Raw genomic sequence first — 18,489 nt, 5'->3', positions numbered from 1 at the left:
GCTTATTTTATTTTGCCAGTTACTTCATCTCTTTGCCCCTTTCTTTCTTCCCCCTGTACAAATGAAGTCTCTGTGGCTGTGGAGAAAGGAAGCCCTGACAGTGGCCTCATGATCCTTTTTATGGACAAGATAAAAACGTAATTTTCAGTGGGACTCCAGCAACTTCTCTGGCGTCCTGCAGGGTCCAAATGGTAACCTTTGAAGAGAGAAACTATTTCCCATTTGCAGCTCACTGTTTCTTATGGAGAAGTATCTCTCATGCTCCCATCAGGATGATCAGAATGTTTTTCTCACTAGTCTGCAGCTCCTGCCTTCCACTTCCTAATTACTTCAATGGAAAATGGCATTATTTTCACTGGGAAGGGCTTAAGGAGGGCCTCAAAAGGTGTCTTTGGCCTCAGCTCTGAAGCATATTCTGTTACTGTCGCTGTTTTGTCATCCATTTGGCCTGTGATCCTTCACTATCCCTTTCCCAAAGTGTTTCAGAGAAACTTCTCCCTGTGCCTGAAGTCACTGGGATGAGTACTGAGAACAGATGCTTTTGCTGATGGCAATTTATTTTGCTTCTTAGGTACTTTGTAATGTGTAATGTTCTCTTCTGGTAGGAAGAGATATCTGTTTTGTGCTCATAAGCATGCAACAAGCTATTCAAAAGCGCGTATATGAGTTTGTCAGTTTGCAGGTGCACACCCAAAGGAGTTATATTTCTGTATGATTTTTTCTAATCTGGAAGAGAAACTTTAAACTATACAGGAACAAAAATGGAACTAGTTTGCACAAACACTGCAATAGAATAAGATTTCTTAAGGAAGCACTTAATTATATAGGTCTTTTGTTTTTCATGATGGTGTACCACATGTAGAAGTTACTCTCCAAACCTGACACAAACCTGGCAAGCCTATCCAGAGACAAAGTGACAAATAGTTTTTGTCCCTGAAAAATGTGCAGTCAGAATAAATCATGTGGAAAGGAGTTGCAGAAATTAATGTTTCTATTCTGCAAAATCCCTTGTATCAGTACCTGAGGGAGGGAAAACCTAACTCATTGTAAAAATCAAACGTTGGTTAAGCTGAATGAAATACCACAGAAGGACAGAAAATCCACCATGCACACTGTAGACACAGATTTACCAGGAGAATGGATTATGCTATAGACACCTCCTTCTTTTCCTCTTTTACTGGAGCCTCCTAACTCAGAACGTATGCATGTCATCATATGATCTGGGTATAGGGATACAGCCTTGAATCCACCATATTCACATGCCAAGTACCAGAACAGAGGCAAGGGACACTCTATGGTGTACACTTGGTTCCCCTGCTTGGTTTCACAGTAACTGAAGACAGTACCTGTCTCCTTAAAAACGTACAAATAATTGGCAGTTGTAAAATGCTGGGGTTTGATTTGTTGTGTGTTATCACTGCAACACCAGTAAAATATACCAAATCTTAGAGAAACAGCTATCCAGATTGCCACTGGCCACCTGGTCTGTCATGCAGTTGTTACACCATCTTTATGGACAGGCTTGATGAATGTGATGATTACAGAACTCAGATCCACTGCTTCAAGAGCACTGAATTCTTTCTCTTTAGGGAAGGACAAACCTCTAATTAATTGCATTTCAAGTAAGTTTTGAGTAATTTATAGTACTAATCCAATTCAAAATTAATATGTAAGAATATATTCTACTTAAAATTCAGTAGAGGGCAGTGATACAAATACACAGATTCATACTCAGTTTATTTCAGTGTACAGTTTTATTCAATAGGAAGATTCTGAAGGCCTATCTTATTTATACTTTTCACAAGTTATTTATACTTTTCACAAATTTATACTTTTCACAAGTTATCTTCTTCTTGTTTTTTAGTGGAGACTTTTTGTCAAACATAGTGAACATGTCTGCTGTTAGTCAAATAAGATATAAGCAGAAGATACATGAGAATTCTAAAGTGATGCTTTCGCACCAAATCAAGGTGTCCTGGGTTCAGCAGTGGCAGTCATTTTTCCCCTTCTTAGTAGCTGGTGCAGTGCTGTGTTTTTGACTTTCAGCCTGAGAGTTACCCGGAAGGGCTAGTTCACTTCACAGTATCACAGTATCACAGTATGTTAGAGATTGGAAGGGACCTCAAAAGATCATCTAGTCCAATCCCCCTGCTGGAGCAGGAACACCTAGATAAGGTTACACAGGAACATGTCCAGGCGGGTTTTGAATGTCTCCAAAGAAGGAGATTCCACAACCTCCCTGGGCAGCCTGTTCCAGTGTTCCGTCACCCTCACTGAGAAGAAGTTTCTTCTCAGGTTTAGTGGAACCTCTTGTGTCCAATTTGTACCCATTACCCCTTGTCCTTTCATTGTTTGCCACTGAGAAAGCCTGGCTCCATCCTCGTGACACTCCCCTTTATATATTTATAACACTAATAAGGTCACCCCTCAATCTCCTCTTCTCCAAACTATGAGACCCAGCTCCCTCAGTCTTTCCTCATAAGGGAGATGCTCCACTCCCTTAATCATCTTAGTTGCCCTGCGCTGGACTCTCTCCAGCAGGTCCCTGTCCTTTTAAACTGAGGGGCCCAGAACTGGACACATATTCCAGATGGGTCTCACCAGGGCAGAGTAGAGGGGAAGGAGGACCTCTCTCGACCTACTAACCACCCCCCTTCTAATACACCCCAGGATGCCATTGGCCTTCTTGGCCACAAGGGCACAGTGTCGGCTCATGGTCACCTGTCGTCCACAGGACCCCAGGTCCCTCTCCCCTACACTGCTCTCTAACAGGTCGTTCCCCAGCCTATACTGGAACCTGGGGTTGTTCCTGCCCAGATGCAGGACTCTACACTTTGCCTTGTTATATTTCTGTCTTTTATTTGCCTGTCCAGGTCTCGCTGGATGGCAGCACAGCCTTCTGGCGTGTCGGCCACCCCTCCCAGCTTAGTGTCATCTGCAAACTTGCTGATAGTACACTCAATTCCCTCATCTAAATCGTTGATGAATATATTAAATAATACTGGTCCCAGTACCGACCCTTGAGGCACTCCACTAGATACACTTCTGGGGGCTGGGTATCATCTGTCGGCGGGTGTTGAGGTGTTGTGTTCTCTTCCCTTGTTATTTCCTTTATCATTACTATTATTGGTGGTAGCAGCAGTGATTTGTGTTATACCTTAGTTACTAAACTGTTCTTATCTCAACCTGTGGGAGTTACATTCTTTCAATTCTCCTTCCCATCCCTCTGGGAGCGAGGGGGGGAAGTAAGGGGCAGGGAGGAGTAGACTGCGTGGTTCTGATTTACAGCCTGAGCTTAAACCATGACACAAGGTTTCCATGTTTTCTTGCGTTTCCCTTTAATTCTCCATTTGCATGCTTTCACTATTCAAAATAACTGTAAAAGCAGCATGCAAAATAGAAGTAGGAGCAACTAGTTAATGGCATTTGAAGCCATTAATCTTTTCTCTGGGAAGAGCTACCAGCAAAGTAGCAAGCATGATGGAGTCTTTAGCAAACAGCAACACCAGCTGATTTGCAGCCAGGTGTGCTCAAGATATTGCAGCTGTGGCCACTATCTGTATCCAGCCAAAGAGATGGAGAATGACATGGATAACTGAATATCAAATGGGCAGTGATGAACCGAGATGAGATACCTCTGGTGAATTTAACACTGTGGAGAGTGGAGTTCAGGAAGCCTATATGTGTATGCATCTTAGGATTCTTTCCTTAAAGCAGATTTAGTTTTACTTCTGTTTCATTGTAGCTGATGGAGCTTCTATCTTTTTATGTATTTTTTTCACTCACTCTCCTAAGCTTGAGTATTTTAGCATATTTACTTTCACTACTTTTCTTTCCTCTGATGTATTTCGGATAAGCTGGTCATCTAAATATTTTAGCAACAAGATCATGACGGTAAATGCTTTCAAATCTTAACATAAAATAGTGCCAATCGGTCATGGAAATTAAATTCCAGGCAGAAGGGTAAATTATCTAGTGTTTACTAGCAAGAGGTATTTTTTGACATCTGTACCTTGTATGCAAGCCATCTTCCACTGGGTGCTTAGGGAAGGCTGGGACAGTCTCTAAGAACTAAAGGCAGGTGTGGAAAAAATTAAATAATATGAACCAGAAGACCTTGCACCAAGCACCAAGGGATCTTTTCCTTAGCCAGCCATTCTTGATCAGCTGCTTATGTGCTGTAGAAGAGTCTGTCTATATAGATTGTCTTAATATCTTTAACTCCTGCCGTATGGCTATCAGCCCTCTTGCCTTCTCATCTTTTGCTCAGTGTACGGAGCAGCCCTTGGTTCTCAAGTCTCCTTCTGATCACCTTTGCTCATTTAAAATGGATCCTGGCTTTTACGACCAGGTTCATATCTTCTGGTCAGGTTTTGCCCCAAAGTAACACAGGGGCATCTTTTGCTTTGTGCTCTCACAGTATCTCTGGATACTAAGGGCAACTTGAATTTAGTATCTGTCTTAAAAGATCTCAAGAAATTCCTGCTGGACCCTCAGTCAGTGATTATGCTTTTTTCAGTGCTAAGCAAGCAAGTCCCACATAAAGTAAACAAGATTATGCAGGGTGAGTGGCACCATTTAAAGTAATTCGTATTTGCCCTGACTCCTGATTCACTTTTTTAATGCCAGTTCAAGTTGCTTCCTACCAATCAATGTGTATAATTCTTTCCTTAGTTGTTTATTGATTTACTCAATGAATTGAAGTGTAACAGTCATTAGTTGAGATCCTTGCACAGTATCTATAAAATTATCTAGATTCCTAGCTGGTACATACTGGCACAGTTGAATCACATTCAATTAGTCTAAACCAATTTACACCAGAGGTTTCAAAATTCAATAAGGGTATGGGAAATGACCTTCTGAGTGATAATTCAGCTTCTTGGTGCACATGGTTCTTTCACAGTCCTGATTCTGACAAAATGCTAAGAGAAGCCAAATTAATTTTTGTTTTGTTCCATTGTTAAATTGGAATCTCTTTTTTTTTTCCTTCACAAATTGTCTGTTATTGTTATTCATTATGTGTCCTTTGATGAAAAATGGTACATGAAGAATGGTTTCTGTTACTGAATTATTTTTGCACATCATGCTTAATTCTGCAAATGAAGCAGATAAAGTCAATGAGGCTCAGTTAAGGACCAAAACTAATTCTGAAAGCTAATTATTTTCACAAGGGAGACACTTGAAGACTATAAATTAGGAGGTTGCTATTCTAAGAAGTTTAGTCTTCAGCTGAGTTAGTTGCATCTCCAGGAGTGAGAGAGAAACAGGGACAGGCCTGAGGCCAACCTGCTCCCTAATTGAAGGTCTAGCTGTTCAACTGGTGCATAGCTTTTTTAAACAGGCCAAAGTATTTTGATATTTCCTTACTTGTTTTTTAAATAAAAAGGCATCCATGGTACTGCTTTGAACGCAGAAATAAAGGGAGGCACAAGACCCAAAATGTTTGCCATTGAAACCTTTTCATTATCTCAGTGACTAAGATCAGGCTTCGTGTGGAGATTTACTTCAGAGGCGCTTTATGTTCTAAGCAAATTCAGTGAGTCAGAACCACTCTTGGTTAAAGTCTGATAACTGAGTTAGGAATAGACTTGATACAACAAGAAAAGCCAAAGAGCCACTTCTCCAGTCTCGAAGTGAGTGTCATAAGTGATCTACAGTTCACAGATCCCCTCAGGACCATGTGAGGACCAGAAACATTGTCAGGTTCAGCTTTGGAGAGCAGTATACAGTAGCAGTAGCCCTTTAGCTGTGTGTAACCTGCTTGTTGACTTCAAACAATGATGTTTGTAAACTATTGTGTATGGTTTCTATTTCAGATATTTTTAGAAGTACAGAAGTGAATTTTTCTCCCTCTCTCTATACTGTCTATATGTCTATTTCAAAGAGAATCAGACTTTCCACATAAAGCAAAATGAAAATATTGTACCGAGCAAGCAAACATTTTAAAAACATGTCGGAATGCATCTGTTCTTCCCTCAGAAGTGTGTGTCGGGCATCTCCAGAGCTGCCTGAGGAAGGCAGATGTCTGAATCTCACAAGAACTTCTGGCGCTTTTGAAAGGCTCAGTCTGTTACGCATTTTTTTACTTGTTCAGATTCTATAAAGACTCAGGCAAAAAAGCTGCACCCAGAAAAGCCACTGGGAGAGCATATAATTAATTGAGCCAAGGAAATCTGCTGTATACTCTCAGAAGCATGAGCAATTGCTTCCTGTTTTGACACTTTGCAGATAGTCCTGGAACAGTGATGGCTATTTCAGGCTTCTGATGAGATAATGATGGTTTCAGGCAGAAATAATTTTATTCTGAGTTGCATTTGTATAGGGTATAGTACAATGAAGTCCTCATTCATGATGAGATAACAATGCAATGCCGTAATAATAAACTTCAGTTGTGATTGTTTCTCTCTGCCTCTCTTCCTTTTTCTTGCTACCACTCTTATTGCCTCTCTCTTTCCTGTTATTCTTTTTCACCAGCTGGACAGACAAGAATGTTGGTTGAGCTTTCTCTCACATGCTCAATTCACCTGCTGGGAGGTTTCCACAGCACCTCTCAGCTGTAATGTAAACATTGCAGTTTAGCAATTATGTGACTGTAAAGCATTACTATAAACAGTGCTATTGTTTTGCCCTTTTCACTCTGCACAGCAGGAGTCCTCTAGCAGGCAAGGTGAGATCTCAGTGTTCCTCCATGCCGTTGGTGCCCAGCAAAGTCTATGGTCCCTTCTCGTGCTGACTTTCTCAAGTTTCTGCTATGCTTCCATTTCTTGTCCAAATCCTTGATGAAATCATTCTCCGATACCAGATAGCAATATCTGATAGCTGCATTCTCAGTTATACATCATGATAAGCCTCTTTTTGTCTAGAAGGTATCATGTGTGGTTATTACCACTACTGTCTCCCTGACCATTTTTTGTAGCTATCACAATGTTTTGAAGAGGAATGGCACAATGTGGTTGGCTTTTTTCTTCAGTTTACTGTCCTGTGGTGGCTTTTTTTCAAAGGCTCAGTTCCTGCAGCAGCCTCAGGACCTCAGAGCAGAAAGGAACATAATTCTTGCAGGGGTATGGAGGTCATGTTTGGGACTGGAAATGGCCAGAATACTTTTCCCTTTATTTCCATATGCCATTAATGTACCTGGGTTATGGCATGTCGATCTGCATCTGTTGCTCCAGTTTTAGAGATGAAGCACTCATTATATTCGTCAATCTTGGTTATTAATATGCTAAAATTCTTAAAGAGGGATATAATTTGCTTCCTAGGGTTTCTTCATGTACTGCTCATCTTTGTGTCACCATCCCTGCTGCTCTGAGCTCAGCAGATGGCTCTTTGTAAGCAGGTGGTATTTTTTTCTTGCTATTGGAAGAAATATATTTACTGCTTATTCTGGCACCCATAAAAAATTGTAAACTTTAAAGAGATATATTAAAAAATATAAATAAAATGCCTGTAAGAGTTATTGCCAAATTGATATTGTACCAAAGGCACCTATTCAAGCGATCAGCAGCCAGAAATGAAGTGTATAAGCCAAGAGTATTGAAAGAGCCATTAAGAATGTTAAAAAAAAAATGAAAAGGGCAGATAAATCTCATACTCTGATGAATGATAGCCAGAGAACATCTAATCATAGCTGGGGAGCGTTTACTGAAATAATTCAACCAGACAAAAATGAAGAACATGAAAAAGATGGTGCAAAAATTATTGGAATGTTCTTTTCTTCTGACAATTTTTCATTCATCTTCAAGATGGAACAAGAATTTATTTAAAACAAATTAAATTAAGCGGTGAGCACTAGAATACAGTCTCTCTTGATCTTGGTATGGATATAAGAACATGTTGTCAGCAACTGCATAGTAAGGGTTATGGGGTGCCAGTGGTTTTTCTTTGCAATTTTCCCACCACTTTTCCCTAATAAAGCAACATGCAGAACAGTGGCTATGTTCAACTGGAAAATTGGTCAGTGCTGTAAGAAAATATGAAATACATGAAGCATCTAACAAATTAACATACAAAGAAACACAACAAATTACTGACTCCATGTCTATAGGCTTCCATTCCTTGATTCATCTGTCTGGACTTTTTGCTTTTAATGGCAACATGCCTAGAACTTCTTGGATGTAATTAAAAGTGATATGGAGATAGTGGCTCTGTGAATATTGTGGCAAACTGACTTAAAAAAAAGGAATGTTTACCAACAGATTGGACCAAAGTTGGCTTCCTCACTGTGCAAATACAAATTTCATAAGGTCTTGTCTCAGCAAATGCTCATCTGTTCTGTTGTGTTCTTTAAGGAGGAGTAGCTTGCTTCATTTCTGCTAAAGCTCTTGTCATCAGAGTTATGGTAAAATAATCTAATGATCTAAAAGCTCTGTGGAATGTCTCTCCCATGAAAGAGAGAATGTAAGAGCATGTTCTCTCTGTGCATAATTCGTAAGAATAGATGGAACATGGGTTTTGTTTAAGCCACGCTATGTAGTCAGTAAATGCTTTCAGATTTCAGCTGGGTTTGGTACATGCTTACAGATTAGGGAGCAGCTGGTTTGAACTCACAGCTTCATGAAATTAAATTTGGTTTTAGGACTTGAAATTAAAGTGCAAGCTGGGGTAAGGACTTTTTGATTCAGATGTATCATGTGTTATGAACATGCTCTAAGATCACGGAACTGGCTATTCAACAATCAAAATGTTATTTGTAATGAGTGAATGAGTGTTATCAATTGAAATACTTCTCTTTGCTTGAATAGTAAATGTAATTCACCTATGTGCTGATGCTGGCTGATCCTGCAGATACTTGTACTTGAGGGCATAATGTTCCTCTGGGACTCAATTCTGTTTTGCTGCTAGGTTGCTCTTCCAGAGGTGTGACAGTCATTGCTAACTGTATGCAAACTGCTCGAGACATAGTGTTGGCAGATGTTCAGCTTTCACAAACTCCCTCTCCGTAAGGTGATAGGAAATTTTGCTCGGAAAGTCTGGTGCCTCTGCAAAACCTTTGCTTTGCTTTCAGCTTCGTTCCCTACCACCTACTGGCTATTTAAACCAATGATCAAGAAACAAATGCATTTCTTATTTTCTCTTTTTTTCCAGATTTCAGAAAGACTGATCCAGAAACTGAACCAAAACCTGGTCCATTTTGAGTTGAAGCCAGGAGTTCGCATCCTTGTCCATGCTGCCCATTTAACAACAGGTCAGTATCCTCTTTCTGTGTACACCCTGTTGCATCTATCACACCCAGCAATATATTCCTTGATGGTAGTAGCATGCTACCAGCTGTATTTTAAACATTTCTTATTTTTATGTTGCAATAACAGATCAGTGTGTGGGCAGACATTAAACTGCCTGCTCCACCTCTCCTTTCTTTATCATGACAAAAAGATATAGTGGCTTTGCATTTATAACTAATCCTTTTGCTTACTGATGTGCAAGAATTTGCTGCTGTTGATGGAAATGCAGTATAAGTATCAATAGAAATGCATACTTCTGGGCTGCCTCTGAAATATTCAACAGCTGAGTAGTACCATGGCATATTCAGCCTGGATCACACAGTGCAAAGGTTACCAGCTAGCCATGGATTTATTCAGATATTTTAGAGTCAACAAACATTCTAAGCCACTAAGCACATTTCGGGAGTTGTTCAGCAATCTGAAAGGCTAGAACCAATTTACATATTGCGCAAACATAAGATTAGGCAGTTTGGACTTCAACTAATCCTATATCAAAATGAACCATCTCCAAAGTCCTGATATTTAATTACAAGAGTCTCTGTCTGTTCTGTATGCTAAACCGTCATTTAACAGCACAGGCCCTATTTAACAAGAGATAGGATTTATTACAAGAGATAGGAGGGTGGTGGAGCACTGAAACAGGTTGCCCAGAGAGGTGGATGTCCGTCCCTGGCAGTATTCAAAGCCAGACTGGATGAGGCTTGGAGCAACCTGGTCTAGTGGAAGGTTCCCCAGGCCAATGGCAGGATGGTTGGAACTAGACGATCTTTAAGATCCTTTCCAATCCAAACCAGTCTGTGATTCTAACAAATCTATTCCCAGGAATTCCTTTTCTCCAGGAGCTGCTGATAATTCTGATCAGTTGGTATCATCTTCTTTTCCTAACTTGTAAATTAAAAGCCTCAGTTTTCTTGTACTGGCAAAACGGCTTTTTGTGGTGTGAACAGGTCTGCCCAAGCTGGGGTCAGTCCATGTGAATTTTCAGCAATAACCAGTGATTCTATATGTACTTTTAGAAAATGCTCAGTGCCCATCTCATAAAGGAAGCATATCTAAAAGCATCTTAATGTGAGCTTCAAATACAGCATTACCTGCAGAGGGTGATTGGCTTAGACACCCTCTTTCTGCTAACCAGAAATGCATGTTTTTGTTTGCATTTACACACAGCACAGGAACGAGTACTTTTTGGTCATTATAGATGCAAACACGTTTGTGTAGGTGGGTTTTGTTGTACTTGTCTTCGAAGCCACTGGTGAGATATGAGTGATTGCTGTAAACAGGCTTCAGAGTGTCCTATAGGAACACTACAGGATTTTGTCTCTTGCAGAAGTATGATTCAGTAAGAATTCAAAATGAGTCTTAACTGCCAAACTAGATATTTAAAAGCCCAGAGAGCAGCTACTGTAAGGTCTTTGAGGAAATATAGGTCCTTATCAAGCTGCAGAGGTCATGACTTAGTTCCCTGTCTAAATAAAAGGCCCAATTTCACAACATCAAAACTTGGGAATAGTTTAGAATTTGACAAAACAGCAAAAGAGAGTTTTAGATCACTACTGAAAGCTATTGTTTTGGTTGACAAGGAAGAATCGTCCTTTTGAAATCCAATTTTATAAAAATAAAAATAAAAAAAAAAATAAAGCAGGGAAACCTGGAACACAAGCCAACACTAGAAGCAATTTCTAGAAAATGTGATCCAGGGGGAAGCACATGATGCAGAGGTTCTGCTCTGGTCCATGGTATCCCTTCTTTCCTAGCCTTTTCCCTATGACTCTGTGTTGAACTCTGGGCAGCTATGGGCTGAAGCTGACTAAACCACAAAGCTCAGCATTTGTTTTTGTAAGTGCACATGTATGTATACATATGCCTACATTTATGTTCCCATGCCTCTCTGCACAAAAGTGCAGTTATCTAAACTAGCTTGGTGTGGATATTCAAGCAGAACCTGTAGAAATGAAGCTCTGTGTGGTGTGAGTTGTATGTGAGCATGTGCCTTCCCTAGAGCACAGAAGAATGACAGGCATTGGCCTCAGCACATTTCACACCTCCATCTACTTTGTTCAGGACACACTGAAGGGTCGATTAATTTACAGCAACTGTGGGCAACAGATTGCAATCCACTCATCATGTTTATTCCTTCTCTTGAAAAAAACCCAAACAACAACAACGTCCCCAACCCAACAGACAACAACCTCAATTCTAAGGCAGAGTAAAACATGCTAATATTCCTCACAAAGCAGTTAAATAGCTGTTTATTACCAGGCTCTCAGAACAGCATCATGACAAGAATATTGATGCTGAGTCTGAGTCGGTCAGATAGCCAATTTGTCATCCCACGGAACTGCAGAGACCGACAAAATACAGACGCAAAGGGGGATAGAGTAGAGGTTTGTGAGGAATTCCTATTAACAGATCATTTAATCCCAGTTCCTCACCTTCCTGAGTGGGAAGGAGGAGTCTTCTTACTTCTCTTTTGGCTTTATCAGCCTGGAGGTGAGAGCTGAAAATGTGTATGTGGCGTGTGTGGCTGAGTATTGCTTGTGTGTGCGTTTTCTTGTATCTTCTGGCTCTGTTTTAGGATGAGTCTGTTCAGTGCATGTAAAGTGGGAGAGAGGAAGAGCATGTGCATGATGGGTATGGTTCAAGTTAACTTTCACTGCCTTGCAGAGGAAGGTACTACCTACCCCTTGTTCTGTGTGTGATGCCAGATAGACACAGCCAGTGAAGCTGTATCTACTGTGAACACTAGCCCTGTATAATGGCACAGCTACAGCTGCATATCTGACTACAGTATGTGTTATTACTGTCTGCATGAACAGCTGAGACCACTGGACCTATATGAGTCCTTTTTGGATGCTGAATGCCTTTCAGTTTGTGTGTGTGTGATGGAAATTCTCTTTTAATACAATTTACTTTGTATTTCTGAGAAAACCATGCTCCTGGCTGTCTTATGTGGCCTTATTTTGCAAGCAGCTATGAAAAGGTGGTGAGCAAAACTGAGGAGAAGCACAGAGATATTTTTGTTTGATTAGCGTTGGTTTTGGTGGTGTTTTTTTAACTTGAAATTCTGCACACTCTTGTGTGGAAGACTTCTAGAAGAGAAAGCAGGGCACCGAGAGAAAGAGTAGAACATGTTCAGAAAAACAGGAAAGAGATAAAGGAAGAAACTTAAAATGTCAGAGATGTGAGAAGAGCTTCCCATGGTAACGCATGGATACTGAGGCAGTGCCTGTGAAGGGTGCTGCACTTCTGCTTGGGAAGGAGCAGGACTGAGCAGAAAACAATACATTTGGTGAGCATGGTTGCTTCAGTACAACTGAGGCATCAGTTGCACATTATTCACTATCCATTGGGAGCTACCTAAACTAGCTCTAAGCAAAACAGAAAGACAACATGACAAGTTAGCCCACAAGCAGCTCCAGGATTGTCCAGAAAATGCTGGGTTTGGTACCCAAATGACCTTATTTGCAACTACCGTGGGGGACTGTCTGCAGTATGGGAGAGTATGGTTCAGTCAGTCCTGTCAGGCCAGAGGGGAGAGGCTTCTAAGGAGAAAGCTATGGGACTTCACGTGAAGGGATAGATTAAGCACTGCAAATGGTCTGAACCCAGGTTTCTTCCCAGGTGGGTTAGAAAGGGAGAGAAGCCCTGGAGACATCTGCGCAGATGCTACAAGTGCAATAAGGGGAGGATGAACTGTGTTTCTGGAGGGAGAAACTTTTTGCTGAGGTCTGGGGGTGGCTGTAACCTTCTCTCCCTCTCTTGCAGCTCCCCTTGTGGACCTCACTCCCAGTCACAGTGGTTCAGCTATGCTGATGCTCCTCTCTGTTGTTTTTGTGGGACTAGCTGTCTTTGTAATCTACAAGTTCAAAAGGTATGACCCTCACCGAGTCATTTCCTTCTCCCCATTGCTGCCTTTCACTGAGGTGTTTGGGTTTTGTTGGGTTTTCTTTTTTGCAGTGATTTGTTTCTTGGTTTGTAAAAGCTGATGCTACATCATATGCCAGAGTACCCCACAATGATGGTTTCTGTTAATGTTTTAGGAAGATTCCTGGCCTTAATATATATGCACAGATGCAGAATGAAAAAGATCAAGAGATGGTCAGTCCAGTCAGTCAGAGGGAAAGCATACCTAATATCCCTCAAAGTGAGCTGATGAGCCCTGAGCAACTAGTAGATGAGAAGTTGGAAGTCCAGCCCATAGGTAAATAACTTGCAGCCTCCCACAGCTGGTCAGACTCTGACTTATAATTGGCTAACCCTTTTCTCAGCTTCCCCCTTTCCCATATTCCTGCACACTCCTTCCCCTGTCCTCTTCTGCTGCAACATTAGTTTTGCTACAGGAAACCTTGCTTACTCTTCCCTTTCCCTTACTGCCATGTGATGAAAGGGAGGGGAACAATTTTAGGCTTTTTCTCTCTCCTAGTTGCTCTATGTAGATCCCTTCCCCTTCTTAAAAATCCTGGCAGCATTTAACTTGCACTATAAGGCAATTTGATTTATTTTGCTGGGGCTGATGTAGTTGCGGGTCTAAACCCCACATCCAGGAGAACTTCAGCCACCCTCACCTTGAACATGGAGGTGAGCAGGTGATTTGGTAAGTCATATCTAAAAGCTAAGCATTCACTGATGTTTTGACTGCTCTGGCCTTTGTGCTATGCCAGACCTTGTTGCCAGCAGCAATGCTAGCCTGGCTGATTCCCAGGGGAACTGAGCAAAACCTGGGATTTCAGCAATGGACAGTTGGGTTTGCCCTCAGGCCTCTGTGGTTGAAAATTTGCAAAGCAGGCTTTCACAGGACCTAAAGTGAATAGACTTCAAGGGGGCATACTGAGATCAGTAACACATTCGCTCATGCTTATACGTCTTCTGTTACCCTGACTACGGTTAAAAGGTTGGGATGGAGCAGGGGTGTTTCAGCCTGGGTAAGTGTTGAGGTAAAGCTGGAATTGCTTAGGCATTGCTCGGACATGGCTCGGTTTAACTTGTGGGGTGACAATTCTGCAGGACCAGACCAGAGGTACAGTACAGGACCCCTGCAAATAAGGACATGGACCTACTTTAGAAGAATTAAAGTTTACAGCTGTTTCGACTTACACAGGAGTGAGACATAGTTGTAACTGAGATCCCTTATTTGCACAATCTCATCAGCTTAACCAAACCTTAGATTCCACCTGAGGATGTCCCTAAATTATATGGGAGTATTCACTAAAGTAGCCTTGGAGTCATAGCTACTGCTGAGAGGGAGCAAGGGGAAGGCCAATTAAAGGAGGGAATGTGATGTGCTAAGATTGCGGTCTATGAAATAACCTGGGAGGAAAGAGAAGTCTCTTGATGAAACTAATGTCTAAGTTGAAAGCCCCACTGCAGTCAATACTGATCTCACCTGTTCGCTAAGGAGAGATCTGATAGCTATTAAAAGCTTTTAAGTAGCTATTTATTGGCAGACCTGGACATCCCTGCTTAGCAGAATACAGGATGGAGTGAGGGGACCAACCTTCCCATGTGGTGTTCCCCATACAGAGCAACCTCAGGCCACAGTCCAGAACCCAAGGAAAGGAAATGCAACCAAGGTAGTCTGGACAGAGGACTTCCAAAAGGCTTGTGGATCACCAAGAGGTTTCAAGCCAAGACCCGGAGCGGTGGGTCCTAAACTTTAACAATTCTTTTTTCTTTGTTTGTTTGGGTTTTCTTTTCTTTTTTTTTTCCCCAGAAGCCTCTAAGGCAAAATTGGTGCTAAGGGAGAAACACCCAATTTCAGGTCAGGAACCCTCTTTCTAGAATTAAGATGGGCTTTGAGCTTACCCTTTGTAAAAGAATGAAACACCCATGGTTCATGCTGTTCAGGGGTAGGGAAACATGTTTTCACAAGTCAGAGACATAAGTGGCAGGAGTCAGTCACCAGCTAGCTCTACCCAAGATACCATCAAAATAGCTCTTGCTGGTGCTGGAAACTAAGCCCTTTAAGCCTTTTGGGAGTAGGTTTTCATTTGGTGTAACTGTAGCATTTCTGGCTTTCTACAGTCGCCAGCATTTTGTGTGTTTCTCAGCCATGATACTGGATACTATGGAATCAGCCTTTTATAACTCCTTGGTTTATACCTGTAACTGCAAAAGGTAAATGTGTGGGATAAATGGAGTCAATTCTCTATCAAAAGGAATAAGTCCAACAATCAGAGATCATTGAGAAAATGAAAAGGTCTGGACATAGGTATGAACAGAATAGGAAGTGCAAGGGCTCTTTGCTCTCCTATGCAACCACCTCATCTGCTCCTGGAAAAGAGCAATTTCTTTTAGAATGAGTTTTCTTTCTTTTGGGAAAACAACACAAGACTGTAATTGGGTGTTTCTCTTTTGTATGCTTGTTCAGAAGCCAGGTTTTTTTAACTCCTTTGACTAACATTCAGGGATCCTTCCTTGAAGGAATCTGAATGGATGTGGCTGGATCATTTAATTTTATCTCCAGACTCTGGCAACAAAAAAACATGGTTCCTATTTTCTTGATGTGAGTGGTTTAAGCTCTTCTTTTGCAAATGCAAAGCGTAAGGTTATTTGTGAAGCCTCCAACATCTTACCATTGCAAATGAGCTACTTCTGAGGACCACAACCCCTCCTTCCCTCCACCCCTCTGCTCTGGTCTCTCCCTCTTCTATTCAAAATGGGTGAATCATCTTCATTAGCAAAAGAACAGGACATCACCTTCAGTGTTTTAAATGACAAGAAAACATTTCTGGGAAGGACTTGTCAGTCTGGAACAGTTGAATCCCAAAGGCAAACAAGGTGATATCTTCTAACATCTTCCTTGGCTAATCACACTTGTTATTTACTGACTCTTTTATTTTGTTCTCTCTCTTTTCATTTTTTTGCCACAGGAAGTATTTCCACATCTGCTGAGCCCCAGAGCACAAAAGAAATCCCTACCTATGTAAATGGTTGAACTGAGGACACCGATGCATATCTATATCTAAAAAAAATTTAGGGAGAGCTCACTGCATTTGGACTTTTTAATTCTTCGGATGACAAAGGGTTTTTAGCTTTAAGCCTGTGCATGTGGACATTATACCGAGACCATAGTGGAACTGCATTGTACAGGTGTTCAGTTTTAGTGGGGTGGGTGGGGGGAGAGGATCTGGTACCACTATTCACTCCTGCGGCCCTTCCCCTCACCCTTCCACTCTCTTTTTTCGGATCTGTCTCTAATTTGTAGAAAATTCATAATGTTATAGCCAAGAATATGCATGGGGGTCTCTTCTTTAGGGAGAGGGGTGGGCTGGGATGTGGGGGGAGAAGTGCTGGGGGAGGTGGGAGGGGATGTTTAGGGTTCTTGGCTTTAGATTTAACTGCTCTTTTAGCACTTTGGGCTGCGGGAGGGCTAGCCGCCTCAGCAGACTTTCATAGGACACACATGAAAAATCACACTGGAGTTTCAAGGCACTGAAAGTATTCTTGGTCAATCTGGTTTGTCTTTCTTTGGACTCTGCCCTTCATTCCTCTAGCTGCAGCTGCTGCCTGTGCCCCACGGCTGCGAGGAGGCTGGGTGCAATTTTGGGTGATCCCAACCACAAGGCCAGGCTCTTTCTTAAACAGCTTTTTTAGCCTACTCACACCAAGGCATCTCACAGATACCACTGTTGAAAGATAACTTTTTGCCTCCTAACCTTGAATGGGACAGAACTAGCATGCTTTACAAGGTGGGAGGTCTGTCCATACTGCAGTTGCAGAAGGTTATTGCCAGCATGGACTTACACTGTACTTTGTACCAGCCTTACACCTTCAATTTTGTCTAAGAGAAAGCCCTAGTAGCACCCTCAACTGCATTTAGTGCTGATGTTTGGATTTGTCTGGGGAAGCCCCAGGAGATCTTGCCTTTGGGAGTCACCCCAGGGCTTGTCAGTTTTTGAAAGACACCTTGCCCATAGAACAGGGAGCAGGAAGAGGTTATGCACAGTTTCCTATGGCCTTCTCGGCAGCCCACCTTGGTTGGAGATCTGGACAAACTCCTTCCACTCTGGGCAAAGGAGGGAGAATTTGGCCTGAGATTGTTGCCATGCATGTTGAGCCCCAGCACCACAGGACTACTCTTGTACAAGATCTGTTTTCTTACGAATAAGCTTGTATCTTACACTGAAACCAGAAATGAGGTTGCAGGATATGTTCACGTAGCATATGAAAGGGAACAGCAGGTAAACAAGTTTAGCATACCTCGAAGAAGTCCTCCCAAGACACTGGCTGTCCACAGACTAATCTGTGGTCATTACAGCTGTTGATTTCCAACCCAACTCAGGTAAACCTAGCACCAGGACTTTGGTTTGAAGTGCAAAGAGAAAAAGACAGTAACCAATGTGTGCTAAACTGTTTTGGGTGAAGGAAAATAGAGACCAGTGTAGCACATGCAGGAGGCACACTGATTCCTTACGGGAGTGGATTTTGGTCAGTAGACGTTGTACACATCAAACTGAGTCAAAACCAGGAGAACACAGTGTTGCTGTTGTTGGCCAGAGTCCCAGGGCAGGGGCTTCATAGTGGTGGTGGATTTGAATTTCACAAATTGGATATAAGCCCAAATCAACTTGCTGGCAAAGAAAAAAAGTGATACCGAGTGAACACTAGACACATTGTAGTTAAAGGATAATCATTGAACAGAGTCCTCTGCCTCTTTCTGTTCTTTCTCTGAAGACAGGTACAGAAACACAGCAGTTTGGGTTTGCTATTGTCTTTGCAACTACAGCTTTACGAAAGATGGGCAAGTATTGGCAGCAACTGTACAATAGTCCCCACTGAAGTCCAACATTAGCCAACTTATTTTTATAGTAAGCCAATCAAAAAGTTTTCTTATAGTGTTGGAACTATTTCTAATTTTAAAATTACTTTTTTTGATGTACTTTTTCATCTTCTTTTCCCTTTTCGTTAAATACAATGTAGCGTAATGTATAATTGCTATTGTTTATTGCTTTTACAGTCATATTTATTAAACAGATAATGTCTCTAAATGAAGGTCCATGGTTTTGTTGCTCATTTTAGGTTTCTGTCCTTGTCTTGGATTACTAACATTAAAACAGTAGGAAGTTAGAAAACCTCACCTGGAGTATTGTGTGCAGTTCTGGTGTCCTCAACATAAGGACATGGAACTTTTGGAGCAAGCCCAGAGGAGGGCCATGAGGGTGATCAGGGGACTGGAGCACCTCCCGTATGAAGACAGGATGAGAAACTTGGGGCTGTTCAGACTGGAGAAGAGAAGGCTGCGTGGAGACCTCATAGCAGCCTTTCAGTA

At 41.7% G+C, this 18,489-nt stretch overlaps 1 protein-coding gene across 4 annotated transcripts in view; it reads left to right on the top strand.

Moving 5' to 3' along the window:
* The window catches only part of SORCS1 (sortilin related VPS10 domain containing receptor 1), a 293,578-nt gene extending 275,366 nt beyond the window's left edge, over nucleotides 1–18,212 (top strand). The window contains exons 24-28 of one of the 4 annotated variants that reach the window (XM_061372632.1): nucleotides 9,085–9,184; nucleotides 12,987–13,092; nucleotides 13,262–13,422; nucleotides 14,742–14,860; nucleotides 16,091–18,212. In XM_061372632.1, the coding sequence (XP_061228616.1) occupies nucleotides 9,085–9,184; nucleotides 12,987–13,092; nucleotides 13,262–13,422; nucleotides 14,742–14,860; nucleotides 16,091–16,147 (543 nt within the window). In that variant the 3' untranslated portion in view covers nucleotides 16,148–18,212. The remainder of the gene's footprint in view (nucleotides 1–9,084; nucleotides 9,185–12,986; nucleotides 13,093–13,261; nucleotides 13,423–14,741; nucleotides 14,861–16,090) is intronic. The other 3 variants (XM_061372633.1, XM_061372636.1, XM_061372634.1) reach the window with 3 other exon arrangements.
* Nucleotides 18,213–18,489: the final 277 nt, after the last annotated feature.

This window comes from Neopsephotus bourkii, unplaced genomic scaffold, assembly GCF_033783945.1.
Source record: "Neopsephotus bourkii isolate Nb327-2 ecotype Australia unplaced genomic scaffold, CSIRO-AGI_Nbou_v1 NB_1615, whole genome shotgun sequence".
Lineage (NCBI taxonomy): Eukaryota > Metazoa > Chordata > Aves > Psittaciformes > Psittacidae > Neopsephotus > Neopsephotus bourkii.
The sequence above is the reverse complement of the archived record's forward strand: the minus strand, read 5'-3'. Positions and strand labels throughout refer to the sequence as shown.